Source organism: Scyliorhinus torazame, chromosome 1, assembly GCF_047496885.1.
Source record: "Scyliorhinus torazame isolate Kashiwa2021f chromosome 1, sScyTor2.1, whole genome shotgun sequence".
NCBI classification, from domain to species: Eukaryota; Metazoa; Chordata; class Chondrichthyes; order Carcharhiniformes; family Scyliorhinidae; genus Scyliorhinus; species Scyliorhinus torazame.
Window position 1 is genome coordinate 92,945,410 of NC_092707.1, and position 22,279 is coordinate 92,967,688.

At 55.7% G+C, this 22,279-nt stretch overlaps 1 protein-coding gene and 1 gene segment (V, D, J or C); one reads left to right on the forward strand and one right to left on the reverse strand.

The window, feature by feature from the left end:
- LOC140415419 (uncharacterized) overlaps positions 1-3,769 on the forward strand; it is a 136,527-nt gene extending 132,758 nt beyond the window's left edge. Inside the window, 1 exon segment of the mRNA XM_072501056.1 lies at positions 3,355-3,769. Within this exon segment, the coding sequence (XP_072357157.1) occupies positions 3,355-3,677 (323 nt within the window). The 3' untranslated portion in view covers positions 3,678-3,769.
- The window catches only part of LOC140410125 (immunoglobulin kappa constant-like), a 65,426-nt gene extending 61,481 nt beyond the window's left edge, over positions 1-3,945 (reverse strand). The window contains exon 1 of the C gene segment in view: positions 3,829-3,945.
- Positions 3,946-22,279: the final 18,334 nt, after the last annotated feature.

Consider the following 22,279-nt stretch of genomic DNA (forward strand, 5'->3'; position numbering starts at 1 on the left):
TCTAGTTTTCCTTTTCCTCTTAACCGCCTGCATCCTTTCCTTATGGAAGGAAGCAAGGCCACTACTTGATGCCATTGCTCCTCGGGTACTCTTTCTAGAGCGTTTTTCGTACAATCTGTGGTGGACTTGCCACATTTCCTGAGGTTTGACTTGAAGGAGTCCTTGACCGTTAATATCAGGTTATCTCACAGGCCTGTCCAACATTGAGCTGTGAAGCCATGAGCGCCTCAGGGATTTTTTTCATCAATCATACCGCCTACTTGCCCAGTCCGTCTGAACTGAGCTCTTAAGGTGAATGCAGTAAATTCCAGACATTTCTGCTTTTTGAAGAACCTCAGCAACTTGTTCTCTGATTTGATGCCCGTGATGTTCCAAACATATCTCATGTGGAACCTGCTCAACTAACTCTTTACATAGGAATTAGGAGCAGAAGGAGGCGATTCAGTCCTTCGAGCCTGCTCGTTAGTACGTCAGGAATAACTAGTCAATGCCTCATGGACATATAGGAGGGCAGGTATTACAGCTTTGTACACACGTTTTGTTGTTAGTTCTATAAACCGTTTCCTCCACAACCTTTTGGTGAAAACGGGTAAATGCAGGGCTCGTCACTTCACTGTCAATGCAGATATCTCTGGAGATTTTGCTTCCGAGATAGGTAAAGTTATCTGAAAGTTCAGGGTTGTGTCGCTGACAATTAGCGTATATGGGGCGTCGTCAGAGATAGTGGTGGTTGGTGGGCAAGACCGATGATCAGCCTACGGTCGTCAGATGTTTTTGAATAACAGTATATAATCCAGGGCCATGCTCAGAGTGCGGCACAAGTGCACAAACATCGGTGTGTAGCAATTTCCGTGGGATCACCTCTGATAACCTTAATTGAGGATTTCAGCCCTTTCGGGTTGAAGAGATGGCCATCCGCTTTAAATTGGATTGTCCTGAAATTCACATCCCAAAAATAAAATAATGTAGACATTCGAAATATTAAATAACAATAGAAAATGCCGGAAACGCTGAGCGATTTCCGCAGCATCTGCCGAGAAATGGAAAATACTAGCGATTTATAAACTTGCTTTTGTTTTCTGATAAAGAAACTATGATCCTTAACCCTTTCCCATGCCCTCAAATTCGATATATTTTTTTATTATAATGTTTCTAATCGTGTTTTTACACCTTCTTGCATATAGAACAGTGTTTCGTTTATTCTGTTTACTCTAATGTAATGTACGCGTTAGGAAAGCACGAATCAGAGAACTGAAGAGGTTCTGTCCGCATTTTTAATTTGCGGTTTCGCTATTTTATGACCCCTTCGTCTAGAATCCGAGGACTGAAACAGAGACATCGCTCGGTGAGATTCCCCGCGACCCTGCCGTTATATCCCATTCAAACTCAATTCATTTAAGGTTCAAATCGAATGAGGGGCGAGCAGCGTTTGTCCAATGAAACTTCCGGGTTCCAAGTATGTCTTTACCAACCTGCTCTTCTTATCAAGTTTGCCAAATCCCTGTCATTGCATTTTTTCCCTGCATCTGCCACTTCTATAAAGTTCTTGTAATTTTAGTTAGAATGCGAGGGGGACACATCAAGTTGCAAGGTTCGTGGTAAAGCTTCTAGCTTTCCAAATTATTCTTTGCATTTTGGCAAGCTGATGGGGCTACAGTAACCAAAGCAGTAGTTGGTGTTAATTGCATCTCGTTGGCAGTTTGGCTGAAAGGCGGCGGTTGTGAAATTTACCCTTCCCAGATAGGTGCTGCTGGCCATGAGCGAAGATAATATTTACAGTGTGACAGTAACAGGACGGGAGATACTCGTCTCAGTGCACCATTCAAGGAGTGCATCATCCGGCACTTTGTGCTTTTGGTTATGATGAATCTATTTGGTTATTATTTCAATGCTTGATCGGCAGTTGCTCGAGGACGTTTTGCAGGATAACACCGTTAGTGATACAAAAAAAACAAGCGCCCTTTTAGAGCTCCTGGTGGTGACAGTTGGTCATCATTCATTGACGTCGGTTGTATTTTAGAATTAGTATTTTAGGCAACGTTATTTATGACATGAATTATTATTGTAATTGTTTTTCTGGAAATCATAATTTCAACAAATAGTTTACCAAGGGGATACTTCCTTTTTCTGGAAACTGCGTTCACTATTGATACTGCAGAACATGCTGTTTACCATAATCTGAGCATGAAATCTTACTCCGGTCCTATTTTCAAGCCAATCAGCCAGAACAGAAAAGCTGCAGGTAGGTCGATTCAAGCAGAACGGGTTATAGATAATAAGAGTCAGGCCATAAAATACTGATAAATATTTGCAACTTGATTCAAAGAATATTGTAAAAATAAATGCTCACAGAAACAGCTATTCCAGACCGACAATTAACTAACAAATTCATATTTTTGTGCGAATAATTTCAGGATCCCAATACATGTGTTCAACAAGGAGTTTCGCCAACATTGTCAGTTATTACTTCCTCCTTTGATTTCTATCAATCTATGACTAATGGGAAATGTGGACTGAATACACTAAGACATTGAGGTGGCCGAAGAGCTGGCATTTATATAAGCGCAATAGCTTCCCTGTGTTTTCCAATGTGTATAAATGTACGACATGGCCCGGATTAGACCCAATCCGAGTCTGCTGATACCTTGCATCGAATGATTCTTCTTTTGTTGGTGTGATTAATTGAGTCCGACCACATCCGACATCTGCACTATGTTAATCGATAGCTTTAATCCTCAGTAAAGGAGTTTTAATATCAAAGAGTAGTTTCCGATCGAACTGTGGAAGCTCGCGGATGCTGCAGCGGAACTGTTCAAATTGACTAAACTGCTTCGTCGATCTACTGATGAATTTAAAACAGATCCTATGTACCCTAAATGAATTCTACTATGGGGTTAATTAGATAATATACTTGATCGAATCTGTAGAGATGATTATTTATTATTTTACAGTGCCTCAAATTGCTAACCGATCCTGGAAAGTGGAACCCTAGTAGTATTGATCTCACATTGCTCACCGACCTTTCACGGTTTGTTTTCGACATTGTTCGAAGTATTCTAATTTGAATTGAACAATGAGATGTACAACATTTCCAAACAAGCATTGCTATGAACGTGTGTAGTGTTCCTGCAAAGAGAATACTTTGCATTCAATTAATTCCTTGCAGCTATTTTCTTAATCTATATTTTAACTTTCGGGAAGTACGAGTCCTCCACGTGTTTGTTCAGCCTCCATGGAGAGGTATTTCTGATTCGCTTGTACAACTGAGTGTTATAAGAGCAAAATTCCAATACTCTGACTTTCGACCATTTACATGCGGCAGTCCTCACGCTTCCATATGTTTCTACTTTTCAGATCCACGGGGCCCCTCGGTGTCCCTCCTTCCAACTTCATCGGATCAAATCACAGCGAATAACACGGCGACCCTGGTGTGTTTGGTGAGCGGGTTTAACCCGCGAGCTGCGGAGATTGAATGGACTGTAGACGGCAGTGTCAGAGGGAATGGGGTTGAGACCAGTCGGATCCAGCAGGAGGCGGACAACACGTTCAGTGTGAGCAGTTATCTGACTCTGTCAGCCGCAGAGTGGAACTCACGCGAGCTTTACTCCTGTCTGGTCAAACACGAGGCTCTGGCAAACCCGTTTAGAGCAACCATCTCCAGATCCAGCTGTACCTGATTCAAAACTCATTTGTATTGATCTGTTATACTGTTAGTTAAAAATATGTTCCAAAGTAAAGTTCCCCCTCATAGATTACATGTTTAATTTTAAGAGAAATATTTCAAATCACAATAAATGTTCACTTTGTATCCCAATGACGTAATCTTACCGTGTGTTCATCCTGAACCGAGCTTCCTTGTAACGTTACAGGCGTAGCGCCGCACGGTGGAGCAGTGGTTAGCACTGCTGCCAACGGCGCTGGGGTCCCAGGTCTGCAAGATTATGAGGGGCATAGACAGATGGATAATCAGAGACTTTTTCCCAGGGTAGAGGCGTCAATTACTAGGGGGCATAGGTTTAAGGTGCCAGGGGCAAGTTTTAGAGGAGATGTACGGGCAAGTGTTTTACCCAGAGGGTAGTGGGTGCCTGGAACTCGCTACCGGAAGAGGTGGTGGAAGCAGGGACGATAGTGACGTTGAAGGGGCATCTTGACAAATACATGAATAGGATGGGAATAGAGGGATACCGACCCAGGAAGTGTAGAAGATTTTAGTTTAGACGGGCAGCATGGTCGGCGCACTTGGAGGGTCGAAGGGCCTGTTCCTGTGCTGTACTTGTCTTTGTTCGATCCCGGCCCGGTCACTGTCTGTGTGGAGTTTGCACATTCTCCTTTGTAAACTATATAAATTAAAGTAATCAATTAATTTGTTTTGATTTTACTTTTTTTTTAACCTGCCTTTGGTTTAGAGACTCCTCTACTGATGATTTAGTAAGCAAATATAGCTAATTTGCAGCGTAGCTCCAAATAGTGGCCATTGTCCTACAGTCAATAATGCCTTTGAATAACGATATTTACCAATCTCGGATTTGAGATTAGGAATTAATGTAGCAGCAATTGCCATTTACAGAAAAGAGATACAAACTTCAAACATCTTTGTGCCTGTAAATGTTTCTGAATCATATTCCTGAAGGATCTGGCTGTCCTCACATCCCACCATTGATCCGACCTGTAACTCTTAAAATCTGAAAAAACCGTGATCCAGTCACCACTTAACTATCTAAATTCCTGGGGCTATGGCGCTAGTTTGTGTAACCTCTCCTAATTTAACCCCTGAAGCTCATTCTCGCTGCACTCACTCCAAGGTCAATATATCCTTCCTAACGTATGGTACCCTGAATTGCTCACAAACTGTAAGTGTAATTGAACAAGGGCATGTGTAGCAGCCGAATACCTTCCGCGTCCTTTTTGTCAATGTCCTATGAATAGAAAGTCTGACAACCCATTAACCATTTTGATTGCTTTGTGTGGAGGCTGTCTAAGATCTATATTAAGTCACACATCTATATTAGGTAAACCTGTCCTAACGACATTCAAATACATTTTTGCCACTTGGGTTAGAGCGATTCTGTTTCACCTCATCTACGTGAAAATTCAAAGTCTCCCATTACAGTGGCATTGTTTTCGAAAGAGGCTGTTTCTGATCTCCTAGCTTAACCCCCGCCCCACACACACACGTTTTATTAGCGCTATCTGGAGGTCCACTAGCAACTGCCATCAAAGTCATAAATTAGTTAGTTTTGCTCAATGATATCCATAGTGTTTTTGCGGTCTGATTAATCATCCTGACATTAATGTGGCGGATGGTATCGCAGTGATAATGCTACTGGACTAAAAATCCAGGGCCCCTGACTAATGCTCCGTGACATGAGTTCAAACTCAAACAAGGCAGCTGGAGGGTTTGAATACAACGTAATTAATTTGTTACATTGGAATAAAATGCTAATCCCAAGAGAAATGATCATGAAACCAGTGGCTAGTCATTAACGATATCTCTGGTTCACGAATGTTCTCCAGTGTAAAAAATCCGCGGCTCTCCATATAACTCAAGACCTACGGCAATGCGGGTGACTTGGTCTGTCCTCTGAAATGACCTTGCAAGTCATTAGTTGCATGAAACCGTTACGGGAAAACTGAATAAGAATAACATTTGACAGACCACCGACAATCTTTATGGCATTGGAAGCAGCAATGAAAGGAGGTGTTTAAATGGACAACTTCGAGGGAGAAGGAAAGTTTCAGAAAGTTGTTTGGGGGGTAGGGTGGTAGGGTAGGACGGGGAAGGTGGAGAGCGGGAAGTGGGGGAGGGGCGGGAAAACTAGAACACTCGGAGAGGGAGACGGATAAGGAGGGAAAGCCCCAGAGCAGGAAGTAGGGGGTTGGGAGACCGGGAAGACATGGTCACCGAGAAGGGGGAGGGGCTAGCGAGGAACGGTACGAGGGCGAGGTCCGGGAGGGGAGGGCCTGGCCGGGAGGGGGCTGCCAATCTGGGAGGGAGGGTCAGTCCGAGGGGAAAGGACAGTCCAGCTGGGAAGCACAGACCAGTTGGGAAGCACAGACCAGTTGGGAAGGACAGACCAGATGGGAAGGACAGACCAGCTGGGCAGGTCAGTCCGGGAATGAAGGTCAGTACACGAGTGAAGGACATTCCGGGTGGGAAGGACAGTCCAGCTGGGAAGGATAGCCCAGGTGGGAAGGACAGTCCAGGAGGGAGGGACAGTCCAGGAGGGAGGGACAGACCAGGTGGGAAGGATAGTCCAGGAGGGAGGGACAGTCCAGCTGGGAAGCACAGACCAGCTGGGAAGGACAGACAAGCTGGGAAGGACAGTCCGGGCGGGAATGCCAATCTGGGCGGGCAGGACAGACCAGCGGGGAAGGACAGTCTGGTCAGGAATGACAGTCCGGGAGGGAGGGACAGTCAGGGAGTGGGTTGTCAGTTTGGGATAGTCCGGGAGGGAAGATCAGTCCGGGAGGGAGGGACAGTCCAGCTGGGAAAGACAGTCCGGGAAGGAAGGACAGTCCGGCTGGGAAGGACAGTCCGGGAGGGAGGGACAGTCCAGCTGGGAAGGACAGTCCGGGAAGGAAGGACAGTCCGGCTGGGAAGGACAGTCTGGCTGGGAAGGACAGTCCGGGTGGGAAGGACAGTCCGGGTGGGAAGGACAGTCCAGGAGGGAAACACAGTCCAACTGGGAAGGAGAGTCCGGGTGGGAAGGACAGTCCGGGTGGGAAGGACAGACCAGCTGGGAAGGACAGTCCGGGAGGGAACGATAGTCCGGGAGGGAAGTTCAGTCTGGGAGGGAAGGACAGTCCGTGTGGGAAGGTCAGTGTGGGAGGGAGGGACAGTCCGGGTGGGAAGGACAGTCCGGGTGGGAAGGCCCGTGTGGGAGGCAAGGACAGTCCGTGAGGGACGGACAGTGTTGGAGTGGAGGTCAGTCCAGGCAGGATGGACAGTCAGGGAGGGGGTTGTCAGTTTGGGAGGGAGGGTCATTCCAGGAGGAATGACAGTCTGGGAGGGAAGGTCTGTCTGGGAGGGGGTTAAAGGTCCGGGATGGAAGGACAGTCTGGGAGGGAAGGACAGTCTGAGCGGGAAGGACAGTTCAGGATGGAAGTACAGTGTGGAAAGGAAGGACAGTTCGGGAGGGAAGGACAGTCCGGGAGGGAACGACAGTCCGGGATGGAAGTACAGTCCGGAAAGGAAGGACAGTCCGGGAGGGAGGGACAGACCGGGAGGGAAGGACAGTCCGGGGGGGAAGGTCAGTGTGGGAGGGAAGGACAGTCCGTGAGGGACGGACAGTGTTGGAGTGGAGGTCAGTCCAGGCAGGATGTAGAGTCAGGGAGGGGGTTGTCAGTTTGGGAGGGAGGGTCATTCCAGGAGGGAAGGACAGTCTGGGAGGGAAGGTCTGTCTGGGAGGGGGTTAAAAGTCCGTGATGGAAGGACAGTCTGGGAGGGAAGGACAGTCTGAGCGGGAAGGACAGTCCGGGATGGAAGTACAGTCCGGAAAGGCCGGACAGTCCGGGATGGAAGGACAGTCCGGGAGGGAAGGGCGGTCCAGCTGGGAAGGACAGTCCGGGAGGGAAGGACAGTCCGGGAGAGAAGGACAGTTCGGGAGGTAGGGACAGTCCGGGAGAGAAGGACAGTCCGGGAGGGAATGACAGTCCGGGAGGGAAGGACAGTCCAGCTGGGAAGGACAGTCCGGGAGAGAAGGACAGTCCGGGAGGGAAGGACAGTCAGTGAGGGAAGGACAGTCAGTGAGGCATGGACAGTCTTGGAGTGGAGGTCAGTCCAGGCAGGACGTACAGTCAGGGAGGGGGTTGTCAGTTTGGGAGAGAGGGTCATTCCAGGAGGGAAGGGCAGTCTGGGAGGGAAGGTCTGCCTGGGAGGGGGTTAAAAGTCCGTGATGGAAGGACAGTCTGGGAGTGAAGGACAGTCTGAGCGGGAAGGACAGTCCGGGATGGAAGTACAGTCCGGAAAGGAGGGACAGTCCGGGATGGAAGGACAGTTCGGGAGGGAAGGACAGTCCGGGAGGGAAGGACAGTCCGGGAGGGAAGGACAGTCCGGGAGAGAAGGACAGTTCGGGAGGTAGGGACAGTCCGGGAGAGAAGGACAGTCCGGGAGGGAAGGACAGTCCGGGAGGGAAGGACAGTCCAGCTGGGAAGGACAGTCCGGGAGAGAAGGACAGTCCAGGAGGAAAGGACAGTCCGGGAGAGAAGGACAGATCGGGAGGGAGGGACAGTCTGGGAGGGAAGGACAGTCCGGCCGGGAAGGACAGACTGGGTGGGAAGGACAGTCCGGGAGAGAGGGACAGTCCGGGAGAGAGGGGCAGTCCAGGAGGGAAGGACAGTCCGGGAGAGAGGGACAGTCCGGGAGAGAGGGACAGTCCGGGAGGGAGGGACAGACCAGCTGGGAAGGACAGACCGGCTGGGAAGGACAGACCAGCTGGGAAAGACAGTCCGGGAGGGAAGGACAGTCGGGCCGGGAAGCACAGGCCAGCTGGGAAGCACAGACCAGCTGGGAAGGACAGACCAGCTGGGAAGGACAGTCCGGGCGGGAAGGACAATCTGGGCGGGCAGGACAGACCAGCGGGGAAGGACAGTCTGGGCAGGAATGACAGTCCGGGAGGGAGGGACAGTCCAGCTGGGAAAGACAGTCCTGCTGGGAAGGACAGTCCGGGAGGGAGGGACAGTCCAGCTGGGAAGGACAGCCCGGGAAGGAAGGGCAGTCTGGCTGGGAAGGACAGTCCGGCTGGGTAGGACAGTCCGGGCGGGAAGGACAGTCCGGGCGGGAAGGACAGTCCAGGAGGGAAAGACAGTCCTACTGGGAAGGACAGTCAGGGAGGGAGGGACAGTCCAGCTGGGAAGGACAGTCCGGGTGGGAAGGACAGTCCGGGCGGGAAGGACAGACCAGCTGGGAAGGACAGTCTGGGAGGGAAGATCAGTCCGGGAGGGAGGGACAGTCTGGGAGGGAAGGACAGTCCGGGAGGGAACGATAGTCTGGGAGGGAAGGTCAGTCCGGGAAGGAGGGACAGTCTGGGTGGGAAGGACAGTCCGGGAGGGACGGACAGTGTTGGAGTGGAGGTCAGTCCAGGCAGGATGGACAGTCAGGGAGGGGGTTGTCAGTTTGGGAGGGAGGGTCATTCCAGGAGGAATGACAGGCCGGGAGGGAAGGTCTGTCTGGGAGGGGGTTAAAAGTCCGGGATGGAAGGACAGTCTGGGAGGGAAGGACAGTCTGAGCGGGAAGGACAGTTCAGGATGGAAGTACAGTCCAGAAAGGATAGACAGTTCGGGAGGTAGGGACAGTCTGGGAGAGAAGGACAGTCCAGGAGGGAAGGACCGTCCGGGAGAGAAGGACAGTTCGGGAGGGAGGGACAGTCCGGGAGGGAAGGACTGTCCGGGAGGGCAGGACAGTCCGGGAGGGAAGAACAGTCTGGGAGGGAAGGACAGTCCGGCCGAGAAGGACAGACTGGGAGGGAAGGACAGTCTGGGAGAGAGGGACAGTCCGGGAGAGAGGGGCAGTCCAGGAGGGATGGACAGTCTGGGAGAGAGGGACAGTCTGGGAGAGACGGACAGTCCGGGAGGGAAGGACAGTGTGGTTGGGAAGGACAGACCAGCTGGGAAGGACAGACCAGCTGGGAAAGACAGTCCGGGAGGGAAGGACAGTCGGGGCGGGAAGGACAGTCCGGGAGAGAGGGACAGTCCGGGAGAGAGGGACAGTCTGGGAGAGAGGGGCAGTCCAGGAGGGAAGGACAGTCCGGGAGAGAGGGACAGTCCGGGAGAGAGGGACAGTCCGGGAGAGAGGGGCAGTCCGGGAGGGAGGGACAGTCTGGGAGGGAAGGACAGTCCGGGAGGGAACGATAGTCTGGGAGGGAAGGTCAGTCCGGGAAGGAGGGACAGTCTGGGTGGGAAGGACAGTCCGGGAGGGACGGACAGTGTTGGAGTGGAGGTCAGTCCAGGCAGGATGGACAGTCAGGGAGGGGGTTGTCAGTTTGGGAGGGAGGGTCATTCCAGGAGGAATGACAGGCCGGGAGGGAAGGTCTGTCTGGGAGGGGGTTAAAAGTCCGGGATGGAAGGACAGTCTGGGAGGGAAGGACAGTCTGAGCGGGAAGGACAGTTCAGGATGGAAGTACAGTCCAGAAAGGATAGACAGTTCGGGAGGTAGGGACAGTCTGGGAGAGAAGGACAGTCCAGGAGGGAAGGACCGTCCGGGAGAGAAGGACAGTTCGGGAGGGAGGGACAGTCCGGGAGGGAAGGACTGTCCGGGAGGGCAGGACAGTCCGGGAGGGAAGAACAGTCTGGGAGGGAAGGACAGTCCGGCCGAGAAGGACAGACTGGGAGGGAAGGACAGTCTGGGAGAGAGGGACAGTCCGGGAGAGAGGGGCAGTCCAGGAGGGATGGACAGTCTGGGAGAGAGGGACAGTCTGGGAGAGACGGACAGTCCGGGAGGGAAGGACAGTGTGGTTGGGAAGGACAGACCAGCTGGGAAGGACAGACCAGCTGGGAAAGACAGTCCGGGAGGGAAGGACAGTCGGGGCGGGAAGGACAGTCCGGGAGAGAGGGACAGTCCGGGAGAGAGGGACAGTCTGGGAGAGAGGGGCAGTCCAGGAGGGAAGGACAGTCCGGGAGAGAGGGACAGTCCGGGAGAGAGGGACAGTCCGGGAGAGAGGGGCAGTCCGGGAGAGAGGGGCAGTCCGGGAGAGAGGGGCAGTCCGGGAGAGAGGTACAGTCCGGGAGAGAGGGACAGTCCGGGAGAGAGGGACAGTCCGGGAGGGAAGGACAGTGCGGTTGGGAAGTACAGTCCGGGAGGGAGGGACAGACGAGCTGGAAATGACAGACCAGCTGGGAAAGACAGTCCGGGAGGGAAGGACAGTCGGGGCGGGAAGGACAGACCGGGAGAGAGGGACAGTCTGGGAGAGAGGGGCTGTCCGGGCAGGAAGGACAGTCCAGGAGGGAACGGCAGTCCGGGATGGAAGTACAGTCCGGAAAGGAAGGACAGTCCTGGAGGGAGGGACAGTCTGGGAGGGAAGGACAGTCCGGGCGGGAAGGACAGTCCGGGCGGGAAGGACAGTCCGGGCGGGAAGGACAGTCCGGGAGGGAGGGACAGACCAGCTGGGAAGGACAGTCCGGGAGGGAACGATAGTCTGGGAGGGAAGGTCAGTCCGGGAGGGAGGGGCAGTCTGGGAGGGAAGGGCAGTTCGGGTGGGAAGGTCAGTCTGGGTGGGAAGGACAGTCCGTGAGGGACGGACAGTGTTGGAGTGGAGGTCAGTCCAGGCAGGATGGACAGTCAGGGAGGGGGTTGTCAGTTTGGGAGGGAGGGTCATTCCAGGAGGGAAGGACAGTCTGGGAAGGAAGGTCTGTCTGGGAGGGGGTTAAAAGTCCGGGATGGGACTTCCGGTTGCGGCTATGCAGAGCTAAGCCGCACGATTCGGCAGCTCCCGCTACTACGGACGTTCGGTTCATTGGAGGAGCCCCAACGGAATTTGTTTGAAGACAACCCATGGGGAAGTGAAGAGAGAGATCCCCCTCCAACTTTTATGGACCGGACCAGAAGTGCAACGGCCAAAAAAGCGGCATTGGCGCAGCGGGAGAAGCGAGGGAAAAAAAACAAAATGGCGGCGGCCGGGGACAAAACGGAGTGCTGGCCGGAGCTGCAGGAATTCATCAAGCGCTGCTTCGAGGAGCTGCGCAAGGAGATGCTGGCGCCTATGCTGGTGGTAATTGAAGGACTGGGGATAACCCAGAAGGCCCACGAGGTGAAGATCCAGGAGGTACAGAAAAGAGGTAGTGAGAATGAGGACGAGCTCTTTGGGCCTGGCGGTGAGAGTGGAGCGGCACGAGGCGCTACACAAGAGATGGGCGGGAAGACTCGAAGACCTGGAGAACAGGTCGAGGAGAAATAATCTGTGGATCCTGGGTCTCCCAGAAGGAGTGGAGGGGGCCGATGCTGTGGCATACGCGGGCACGATGATCGGGGCAATGATGGGCGCGGAGGCCCCTTCGAGGTCGTTGGAGTTGGACGGGGCACACCGGGTGCTGGCGAGGAAGCCCAAGGCAAATGAGCCGCCAAGGGCAATGGTGGTGAGATTTCACCGGTTCACGGACAGAGAGAGGGTCCTGAAATAGGCCAAGAAGGAGCGGAGCAGCAAGTGGGACAATGCAGAGATCCGAATATACCCGGACTGGAGCACGGAGGTTGCAAAGCGGAGAGCGGGTTTCAACCGGGCCAAAGCGGTGCTGCACCGGAAAGGAGTGAAATTCGGAATGCTGCAGCCAGCGCGACTGTGGGTCATATACAAGGACCAACACTACTACGTTGAAACGCCTGAAGAGGCGTGGACCTTTATACAAGTTGAAAAGATGGACTCTAGCTCAGGGTTTGTGAGGGTGGGGGGGATGTTTGAGGGTTGATGTGTGATGGTTGTTGTATATAGGGGGTCAATCACGCGCAGGAAATGTTACATGAACTGGGGGAGAGAGACAAGGCCGCGATAGGAGCTGCGCCAGAGAGGGCGGAGCGGGCTTTGGAAATCGTGGGGTTTTTCCCACCTGCGGGAAGAAAGGCGAGAAGGGGAACGAAGGAACGTATATTGATTGGGAGACTCCCACACGGGGAGGTCAAAGGGACGGCGGGGGAAGCCGGGGTCAGCAGGTGTCATCTGACTTACGGGAGTGATATGGGGGGAGCAAAAAAGCTAGACAGGGGTCTAGCGGGGGGAGGGGAGGGAGGGGACGGAGGGAAGGGGGGGGAAGGGTTGCTGCTGCACTGGCCGAAAGGGAATGGGACACAGAAGAGGTGGTCGGGATGGGGGTCCCCCGGCTGGGGGACTGGAGGGTGAGGGAGACGCGAACACGGGACTGGCCCAGAAAAGGGCTAGTCGGTGGGGGGGGTGGTGGGGGGGTGGGGGGGGGGAGAGCCCCTCCAATTCGGCTGATAACGTGGAACGTGAGGGGCCTGAATGGGCCAGTGAAGAGGGCTCGAGTGTTCGCGCACTTGAAGGGACTGAAGGCAGACATGGCTATGCTCCAAGAGACACACCTGAAGGTGGCGGACCAGGTCAGGTTAAGAAAGGGATGGGTAGGACAGGTATTCCACTCGGGACTGGACGCGAAGAATAGAGGGGTGGCAATATTGGTGGGAAAGCATGTGTCATTTGAGACCAAGACTATCGAAGTGTATAATGGAGGGAGATATGTGATGGTGAGTGGTAGGTTGCAAGGGACGTGGGTGGTGTTGGTAAATGTATACGCCCCGAACTGGGATGATGCTGGATTCATGAAGCGCATGTTGGGGCGCATTCCGGACCTGGAGGTAGGAGGCCTGATAATGGGAGATACTTCAATACAGTGCTGGACCCAGTACTGGACCGCTCCAGATCAAGGACTGGAAAGAGGCCGGCGGCGGCCAAGGTGCTTAGGGGGTTTATGGATCAGATGGGGGGAGTGGACCCGTGGAGGTTTGCAAGACCGCAGGCCAGGGAATTTTCTTTCTTCTCCCACGTGCACAAAGCCTACTCCCGGATAGATTTTTTTGTTCTGGGCAGGGCGCTCATCCCGAGGGTGGAGGGGACGGAGTATTCGGCCATAGCCGTTTCGGATCACGCCCCGCACTGGGTGGAAATGGGGCTGGGAGAGGAGAGGGACCAACGCCCGCTGTGGCGGCTGGATGTGGGACTGCTGGCAGATGTTGTGGTGTGTGGGAAGGTGAGGGGGTGTATCGAAAGGTACTTGGAGGCCAATGACAACGGGGAGGTGGGGGTGGTATGGGAGGCGTTGAAGGCGGTGATCAGGGGAGAGCTAATCTCCATCAGGGCTCATAGGGAGAAGACAGAGGGCATGGAAAGGGAGAGGTTAGTGGGGGAGATTTTGAGAGTGGACAGGAGATACGCAGAGGCCCCGGAGGAAGGATTACTTGGGGAAAGACGACGGCTCCAGACGGAGTTTGACCTGTTTACCACAGGGAAGGCGGAGGCACAGTGGAGGAAGGCGCAGGGGGCGACCTACGAGTATGGGGAAAAGGCTAGTCGGATGCTGGCACACCAGCTCCGTAAGAGGACGGCAGCGAGGGAAAAAGGGGGAAATCAAAGATGGTAGGGGAGCCACGGTTCGGAGTGCGATGAAAATAAACGAGGTATTCAAGGCCTTCTACGAAGAGCTGTACAGATCCCAGCCCCCAGCGGGGGAAGAGGGGATGAGACGATTCCTAGATCAACTGAGGTTCCCGAGGGTGGAGGAGCAAGAGATGGCTGGTTTGGGGGCACCAATTGGGTTGGAGGAGCTGAGTAAGGGTTTGGGGAGTATGCAGGCGGGGAAGGCCCCAGGGCCGGACGGGTTCCCGGTGGAGTTCTACAGAAAGTACGTAGACCTGTTGGCCCCGCTACTAGTGAGGGCCTTTAATGAGGCAAGAGAGGAGGGGACCCTGCCCCCGACAATGTCGGAATCGACAATTTCTTTGATCCTAAAGCGGGACAAGGGACAAGTGTTGGCAAAAGTGGTGGCCACGAGGATTGAGGACTGTGTCCCGGGGGTGATCCACAAGGACCAGACGGGATTCGTAAAGGGCAGGCAATTAAACACTAATGTGCGGCGGCTCTTAAACGTGATAGTGATGCCATCGGAGGAGGGAGAGGCGGAGATAGTGGCAGCTATGGACGCGGAAAAGGCCTTTGACCGAGTAGAGTGGGAGTACCTCTGGGAGGTGCTGCATAGGTTTGGGTTCGGGGGAGGGTTTATCAGTTGGGTTAAGCTCCTTTACAGAGCCCCGGTGGCGAGTGTAGTGACGAACCGGCAGAGGTCGGAGTACTTTCGGCTGTACCGAGGAATGAGGCAGGGGTGCCCCCTGTCCCCCCTGTTGTTTGCATTGGCGATCGAACCCTTGGCCATGTCATTGAGGGAGTCTAATAAATGGAGGGGGGTGGTCCGAGGGGGAGAAGAGCATCGGGTGTCGCTATAGGCGGATGACCTGTTGTTGTAGTGGCGGATCCAATGGAGGCGATGGTAGAGGTCATGTAGACTTTAAGGGAGTTTGGGGAGTTTTCGGGCTTTAAGCTCAATGTAGGGAAGAGTGAGCTCTTTGTATTACAGGCAGGGGACCAAGAAAGAGGGATAGGGGACCTACCGCTGAGGAGGGCGGCGGGGAGTTTTCGGTATCTGGGGATCCAGATAGCCAGGAGTTGGGGGGCCCTACATAAACTGAATCTGACGAGGTTGGTGGAGCAAATGGGGGAGGACTTCAAAAGATGGGACATGTTACCGCTCTCGCTGGCGGGTAGAGTGCAGTCGGTCAAAATGGTGGTCCTTCCGAGGTTTCTGTTGGTGTTTCAGTGCCTTCCCATCGTGATCACCAAGGGCTTTTTTAAGAGAGTAGGTAGGAGTATTATGGAGTTTGTGTGGGCGAATAACACCCCGAGGGTAAGGAGAGGGTTCCTGGAACGCAGTAGGGACCAAGGAGGGTTGGCACTGCCAAACCTAGGGAGCTACTACTGGGCAGCAAATGTGGCGATGATCCGCAAGTGGGTTATGGAGGGAGAGGGGGCGGCATGGAAGAGGATGGAGATGGCGTCCTGTAAAGGAACGAGCCTGGGGGCGTTGGTGACGGCATCGCTGCCGTTCTCGTCGTCAAAGTAAACCACGAGCCCGGTGGTGGCGGCAACGTTAAGGATCTGGGGCCAGTGGAGACGGCACCAGGGTGAAGTGGGAGCCTCGGTGTGGTCCCCGATCAGGGGTAACCACCGGTTTGTCCCGGGGAAGATGGACGGGGGGTTCCAGAGCTGGCATCGGGCGGGGATTAGAAGAATGAGGGACCTGTTCATTGACGGGACGTTTGCGAGCCTAGGGGCACTGGAGGAGAAGTTTGAGTTACCCCGGGAAATGCCTTTAGATATATGCAGGTGAGGGCGTTTGTGAGGGGACAGGTGAGGGAATTCCCGTTGCTCCCGGCACAAGAAATTCAAGACAGGGTGATCTTGGGTGTATGGGTCGGGGAGGGCAACGTGTCGGCAATACACCAGGAGATGAAAGAAGAGGGGGAAGCGCTGGTAGAAGAGCTGAAGGGTAAATGGGAGGAGGGGCTGGGGGAGGAGATCGAGGAAGGTCTGTGGGCTGATGCCCTAGGTAGGGTTAATTCCTCCTCCTCGTGTGCCAGGCTCAGCCTGATACAATTTAAGGTGGTTCACAGAGCTCATTTGATGGGGGCGAGTTTGAGCAGGTTCTTTGGGGTAGAGGACAGATGTGGAAGGTGCTCAGGGAGCCCGGCGAACCATGTCCATATGTTTTGGTCATGCCCGGCACTGGAGGGATTCTGGAGAGGAGTGGCAGGAGCAATATCTCAGGTGGTGAAACTCTGAGTCAAGCCAAGCTGGGGGCTAGCAATTTTGGAGTAGTGGACGAGCCGGGAGTGCAGGAGGCGAAAGAGGCCGGCATTCTGGCCTTTGCATCCCTAGTAGCCCGGCGAAGGATCTTGCTAATATGGAAGTAGGCGAAGACCCCTAGCGTGGAGGCCTGGATAAACAACATGGCTGGGTTCATAAAGCTGGAGAGGATTAAGTTTGCCTTGAGAGGGTCTGCGCAGGGGTTCTACAGGCGGTGGCAACCGTTCCTAGACTATCTCGCGGAGCGTTAGAGGAAGGTCGCTCAGCAACAGCAGCAACCCGGGGAGGGGGGGGGAAATGGGGGATTGCTGGGGGGGGTGGATGAGCAAGAGATAACATGAAGGGTGGGGGAAACTGGCACGTGCGGGAGAGAGCCAGTGTATAAAGATATGTAAATGTACCATTTTGCCATGTATATATCTTGCTCAGTGCGATTTCTTGTTATTTTGTTACGGGGGGGGGGGGGGGGGGGGGGGTATTGTTTGTAAGGGAGAAAAATTGTTTTGTTAAAAAACTTAAATAAATATTTTTTTTTAAAAAATGTCTGGGATGGCAGGACAGTCTGAGAGGGAAGGACAGTCTGATCGGGAAGGACAGTCCAGGATGGAAGTACTGTCCGGAAAGGAAGGACAGTCCGGGAGGAAAGGACAGTCCGGGATGGAAGGACAGTCCAGGACAGAAGGACAGGTCGGGAGAGAAGGACAGGTCGGGAGGGAGGGACAGTTCGGGAGGGAAGGACAGTCCGGGGGGAAGGACAGTCCGGGACAGAAGGACAGGTCGGGAGAGAAGGACAGGTCGGGAGGGAGGGACAGTTCGGGAGGGAAGGACAGTTCGGGAGGGAAGGACAGTCCGGGGGGAAGGACAGTCCGGGACAGAAGGACAGTTCGGAAGGGAGGGACAGTCCGGGAGGGAAGAACAGTCGGGGTGGGAAGGACAGTCCGTCGGGAAGGACAGACCAGCTGGGAAGGACAGTCCGGGAGGGAACAATAGTCCGGGGGGAAGGTCAGTCCGGGAGGGAGGGACAGTCTGGGAGGGAAGGACAGTCCGGGAGGGAAGGACAGTCCGGGTGGGAAGGTCAGTGTGGGAGGGAAGGACAGTCCGGGACGGAAGGACAGTTCGGCAGGGAGCTCACTCCGGGAGGGAAGGACAGTCCAAGCGGGAAGGACAGTCCGGGACGGAAGGACAGACCGGGAGAGAGGGACAGTCCGGGAGGGAAGGACAGTCCGGGAGAGAAGGACAGTCCGGGAGGGAAGGACTGTCCGGGAGGGAAGGGACAGTCCGGTTGGGAAGGACTGTCCGGGAGGGAGGGACAAACCAGCTGGGAAGGACAGACCAGCTGGGAAGGACAGACCAGCTGGGAAGGACAGTCTGGGAGGGAAGGACAGACCAGCTGGGAAGAACAGTCCGGGAGGGAAGGGCAGCCCGGGAGAGAGGGACAGTCTGGGAGAGAGGGGCACTCCGGGAGGGAAGGACAGTCCGGGAGGGAAGGACAGTCGGGGCGGGAAGGACAGACCAGCTGGGAAGAACAGTCCGGGAGGGAAGGGCAGCCCGGGAGAGAGGGACAGTCTGGGAGAGAGGGGCACTCCGGGAGGGAAGGACAGTCCGGGAGGGAAGGACAGTCTGGGTGGGAAGGACAGTCCTGGAGGGAGGGACAGACCAGCTGGGAAGGACAGTCCAGCTGGGAAGGACAGACCAGCTGGGAAGGACAGTCCGGGAGGGAAGGACAGTCCAGCTGGGAAGGACAGACCAGCTGGGAAGGACAGTCCGGGAGGGAAGGACAGTCCGGGAGGGAAGGACAGTCCGGGAGGGAAGGACAGTCTGGGTGGGAAGGACAGTCCAGCTGGGAAGGACAGACCAGCTGGGAAGGACAGTCCAGGAGGGAACGATAGTCCGGGACGGAAGGTCAGTCCGGGAGGGAGGGACAGTCTGGGAGGGAAGGACAGTCCGTGTGGGAAGGACAGTCCGTGAGGGATGGACAGTCCGGGAGGGAAGGACAGTCCGGGAGGGAAGGACAGTCCGGGAGAGAAGGACAGTTCGGGAGGGAGGGACAGTCAGGGAGGGAAGAACAGTCCGGGAGGGAGGGACAGTCTGGGAGGGAAGGACAGTCCGTGTGGGAAGGACAGTCCGGGAGGGAAGGACAGTCCGGGAGAGAAGGACAGTTCGGGAGGGAGGGACAGTCAGGGAGGGAAGAACAGTCCGGGGGGAAGGTCAGTCCGGGAGGGAGGGACAGTCTGGGAGGGAAGGACAGTCCGGGTGGGAAGGTCAGTGTGGCAGGGAAGGACAGTCCGTGAGGGATGGATGTCCGGGAGGGAAGGACAGTCTGGGAGGGAAGGACAGACCGGGAGAGAGGGACAATCCGGGAGTGAATGTCACTTTGGGAGGGAACATCAGTCCGGAATGCGGTGTTCAGCCTGGGAGGGAGGGACAGTCCAGCAGGGATGGTCTGTCCGGGAGGAAAGCACAGTCCTGGAGGGGGTTAACAGACCGGGATGGAACGACAGTCCGGGAGGCGGTTGTTAGCCCGGGAGGTAAGAACAGTCCGAGCTGGAAGGGCAGTCCAGGAGGGATGGACAGTCCAGGCAGGAAGGACAGTCCGGGAGGGATGGACAGTCCAGGCAGGAAGGACAGTCCGGGAGGGGGTTGTCAGTCCGCGAGGTGATTGTCAGTTTGGGAGGGAGGGACATTCCGGGAGGGAAGGTCTGTCTGGCAGGTAAGGACAGTCCGGGAGGAAAGATCCACCTGGAAGGGGATAACAGTCCGGGATGGCAGGACAGTCCGGGAGGGAAAGTCAGTCCGGAAAGGAAGTACAGTCTAGGAGGGAAGGACAGTCTGGGAGGGAACGTCAGTCCGGGAGGGGATTGTCAGTCTGGGAGAGAGGGACAGTCCGGGAGGGAAGGACAGTCCAGGCAGGAAGGACAGTCCGGGAGGGAATGTCACTCCGGGGGAGATCATCAGTCCTTGAGAGGCTTGTCAGTCTGGGCGGGAAGGACAGTCTGGGTTGGAAGGCCAGCCCGGGAGGGAAGGACAGTCCAGGCGGCATGGACAGTCCAGCTGGGAAGGACAGTCCGGGCGGCATGGACAGTCCAGCTGGGAAGGACAGTCTGGGCGGGAAGGACAGTCTGGGTGGGAAGGACAGTCCGGGCGGGAAGGACAGTCTGGGAGAGAAGGACAGTCCGTTTGGGAAGGACTGTCCGGGAGGGAGGGACAAACCAGCTGGGAAGGACAGTCGGGGTGGGAAGGACAGTCCGGGCGGGAAGGACAGACCAGCTGGGAAGGACAGTCCGGGAGGGCGGGACAGTCTGGGAGGGAAGGACAGTCCATGTGGGAAGGTCAATGTGGGAGGGAAGGACAGTCCGTGAGGGATGGACAGTCCGTGAGGGAAGGACAGTCCGGGAGAGAAGGACAGTTCGGGAGGGAGGGACATTCCGGAAGGGAAGGTCAGTCCGGGAGGGAAAGACAGTCCAGCTGGGAAGGACAGTCCGGGCGGGAAGGACAGTCCGGGAGAGAGGGGCACTCCGGGAGGGAACGTTAGTCCTTGAGGGGCTTGTCATTCTGGGAGGGAGGGACAGTCCGGGAGGGAACGGCAGTCCGGGAGGTGTTTATCAGTCTAGGAGGGAGGGACAGTCCGGGAGGGAACGTCAGTCCGGGAGAGGGTTGTCAGTCTGGGAGGGAGGGACATGTCGGGAGGGAAGGTCTGTCTGGCAGGTATTGACAGTCCGGGAGGAAAAATATGTCTGGGAGGGTGTTAACAGTCCAGGATGGAAGGATAGACTGGGTGGGAAGGACAGTCCTGGAGGGAAGGACAGTCCGGGAAGGTAGGACAGTCCGGGAGGGAAAGTCAGTGTGGGTGGAAAGGACAGATCGGGAGGTAATGTTAGTGTAAGTGTAGGTTGGAAGGTCAGTCCGGGAGGGAAAGACAGTCCAGAGGGAAGGACAATCCGGGACGGAAGGACAGTCCGGGGGGGTGGGGGGGGGGAGGACAGTCCGGAAGGGAAGGACAGACCGGCAGAGAGGGTCAGTCCGGGAGAGAGGGACAGTCCGGGAGGGAGGGACGGTCCGGGAGGGAGGGACAGTCCGGGAGGGAGGGACAGTCCGGGAGGGAAGGGCAGTCCGGAAAGGAAGGACAGTCCGGGAGGGAACATCAGTCCGGGTGGGAACATCAGTCCGGGAGGGAACATCAGTCCGGGTGGGAACATCAGTCCGGGAGGGGCTTGTCAGTCTGGGAGGGAGGGACAGTCCGGGTGGGAATGTCAGTCTGGGAGGGGCTTGTCAGTCTGGGAGGGAAGGACAGTCCGGGAGGGAATGTCACTCCGGTAGGGAACGTCAGTCCGGGAGGGGCTTGTCAGTCTGGGAGGGAGGGACAGTCCGGGTGGGAATGTCAGTTCTGGAAGGGGTTGTCAGTCTGGGGGGGAGGGACATTCCGGGAGGGAAGGTCTGTCTTGCAGGTAAGGACAGTCTGGGAGGAAAGATTTGTCTGGGAGGGGTTTAACAGTCTGGGAGGGTAGGATAGTCTGGGAGGGAAGGATAGTCTGGGAGGGAAGGATGTCTGGGAGGGAAGGACAGTCCGGGAGGGAAGGACAATCCGGGAGTGAATGTCACTTTGGGAGGGAACATCAGTCCGGAATGCGGTGTTCAGCCTGGGAGGGAGGGACAGTCCGGCAGGGATGGTCTGTCCGGGAGGAAAGCACAGTCCTGGAGGAGGTTAACAGACCGGGATGGAACGACAGTCCGGGAGGCGGTTGTTAGCCCGGGAGGTAAGAACAGTCCGAGCTGGAAGGGCAGTCCAGGAGGGATGGACAGTCCAGGCAGGAAGGACAGTCCGGGAGGGATGGACAGTCCAGGCAGGAAGGACAGTCCGGGAGGGGGTTGTCAGTCCGCGAGGTGATTGTCAGTTTGGGAGGGAGGGACATTCCGGGAGGGAAGGTCTGTCTGGCAGGTAAGGACAGTCCGGGAGGAAAGATCCATCTGGAAGGGGATAATAGTCCGGGATGGCAGGACAGTCCGGGAGGGAAAGTCAGTCCGGAAAGGAAGTACAGTCCAGGAGGGAAGGACAGTCCGGGAGGGAACATCAGTCCGGGAGGGGATTGTCAGTCTGGGAGAGAGGGACAGTCCGGGAGGGAAGGACAGTCCAGGCAGGAAGGACAGTCCGGGAGGGAATGTCACTCCGGGGGAGATCATCAGTCCTTGAGAGGCTTGTCAGTCTGGGAGAGAGGGACAGTCCGGGAGGGAACATCTGTCTGGCAGGTATTGACAGTCCGGGAGGAAAGATCCGTCTGGGAGGGGGTTAACCGTCCAGGATGGAAGGATAGTCTGGGTGGGAAGGACAGTCCGGGAGGGAAGGACAGTCCGGACTGGAAGGACAGTCCGTGAGTGAAAATCAGTGTGGGTGGAAAGGACAGATCGGGAGGGAAGGACAGTCCGGGCGGGAAGGACAGTCCAGCTGGGAAGGTCAGTCTGGGCGGGAAGGACAGTCTGTGCGGGAAGGTCAGCCCGGGAAGGAAGGACAGTCTGGGCGGGAAGGACAGTCTGGGCAGGAAGGTCAGCCCGGGAGGGAAGGACAGTCCGGGCGGCATGGACAGTCAAGCTGGGAAGGACAGTATGGGCGGGAAGGACAGTCTGGGCGGGAAGGACAGTCTGGGTGGGAGGACAGTCTGGGTGGGAAGGACAGTCTGGGTGGGAAGGACAGTCCGGGCGGCATGGACAGTCCAGCTGGGAAGGACAGTCTGGGCGGGAAGGACAGTCTGGGTGGGAAGAACAGTCCGGGCGGGAAGGACAGTCTGTGTGGGAAGAACAGTCCGGGCGGGAAGGACAGTCCGGGCGGGAAGGACAGTCTGTGTGGGAAGAACAGTCCGGGCGGGAAGGACAGTCTGGGTGGGAAGGACAGTCTGGGCGGGAAGGACAGTCTGGGCGGGAAGGACAGT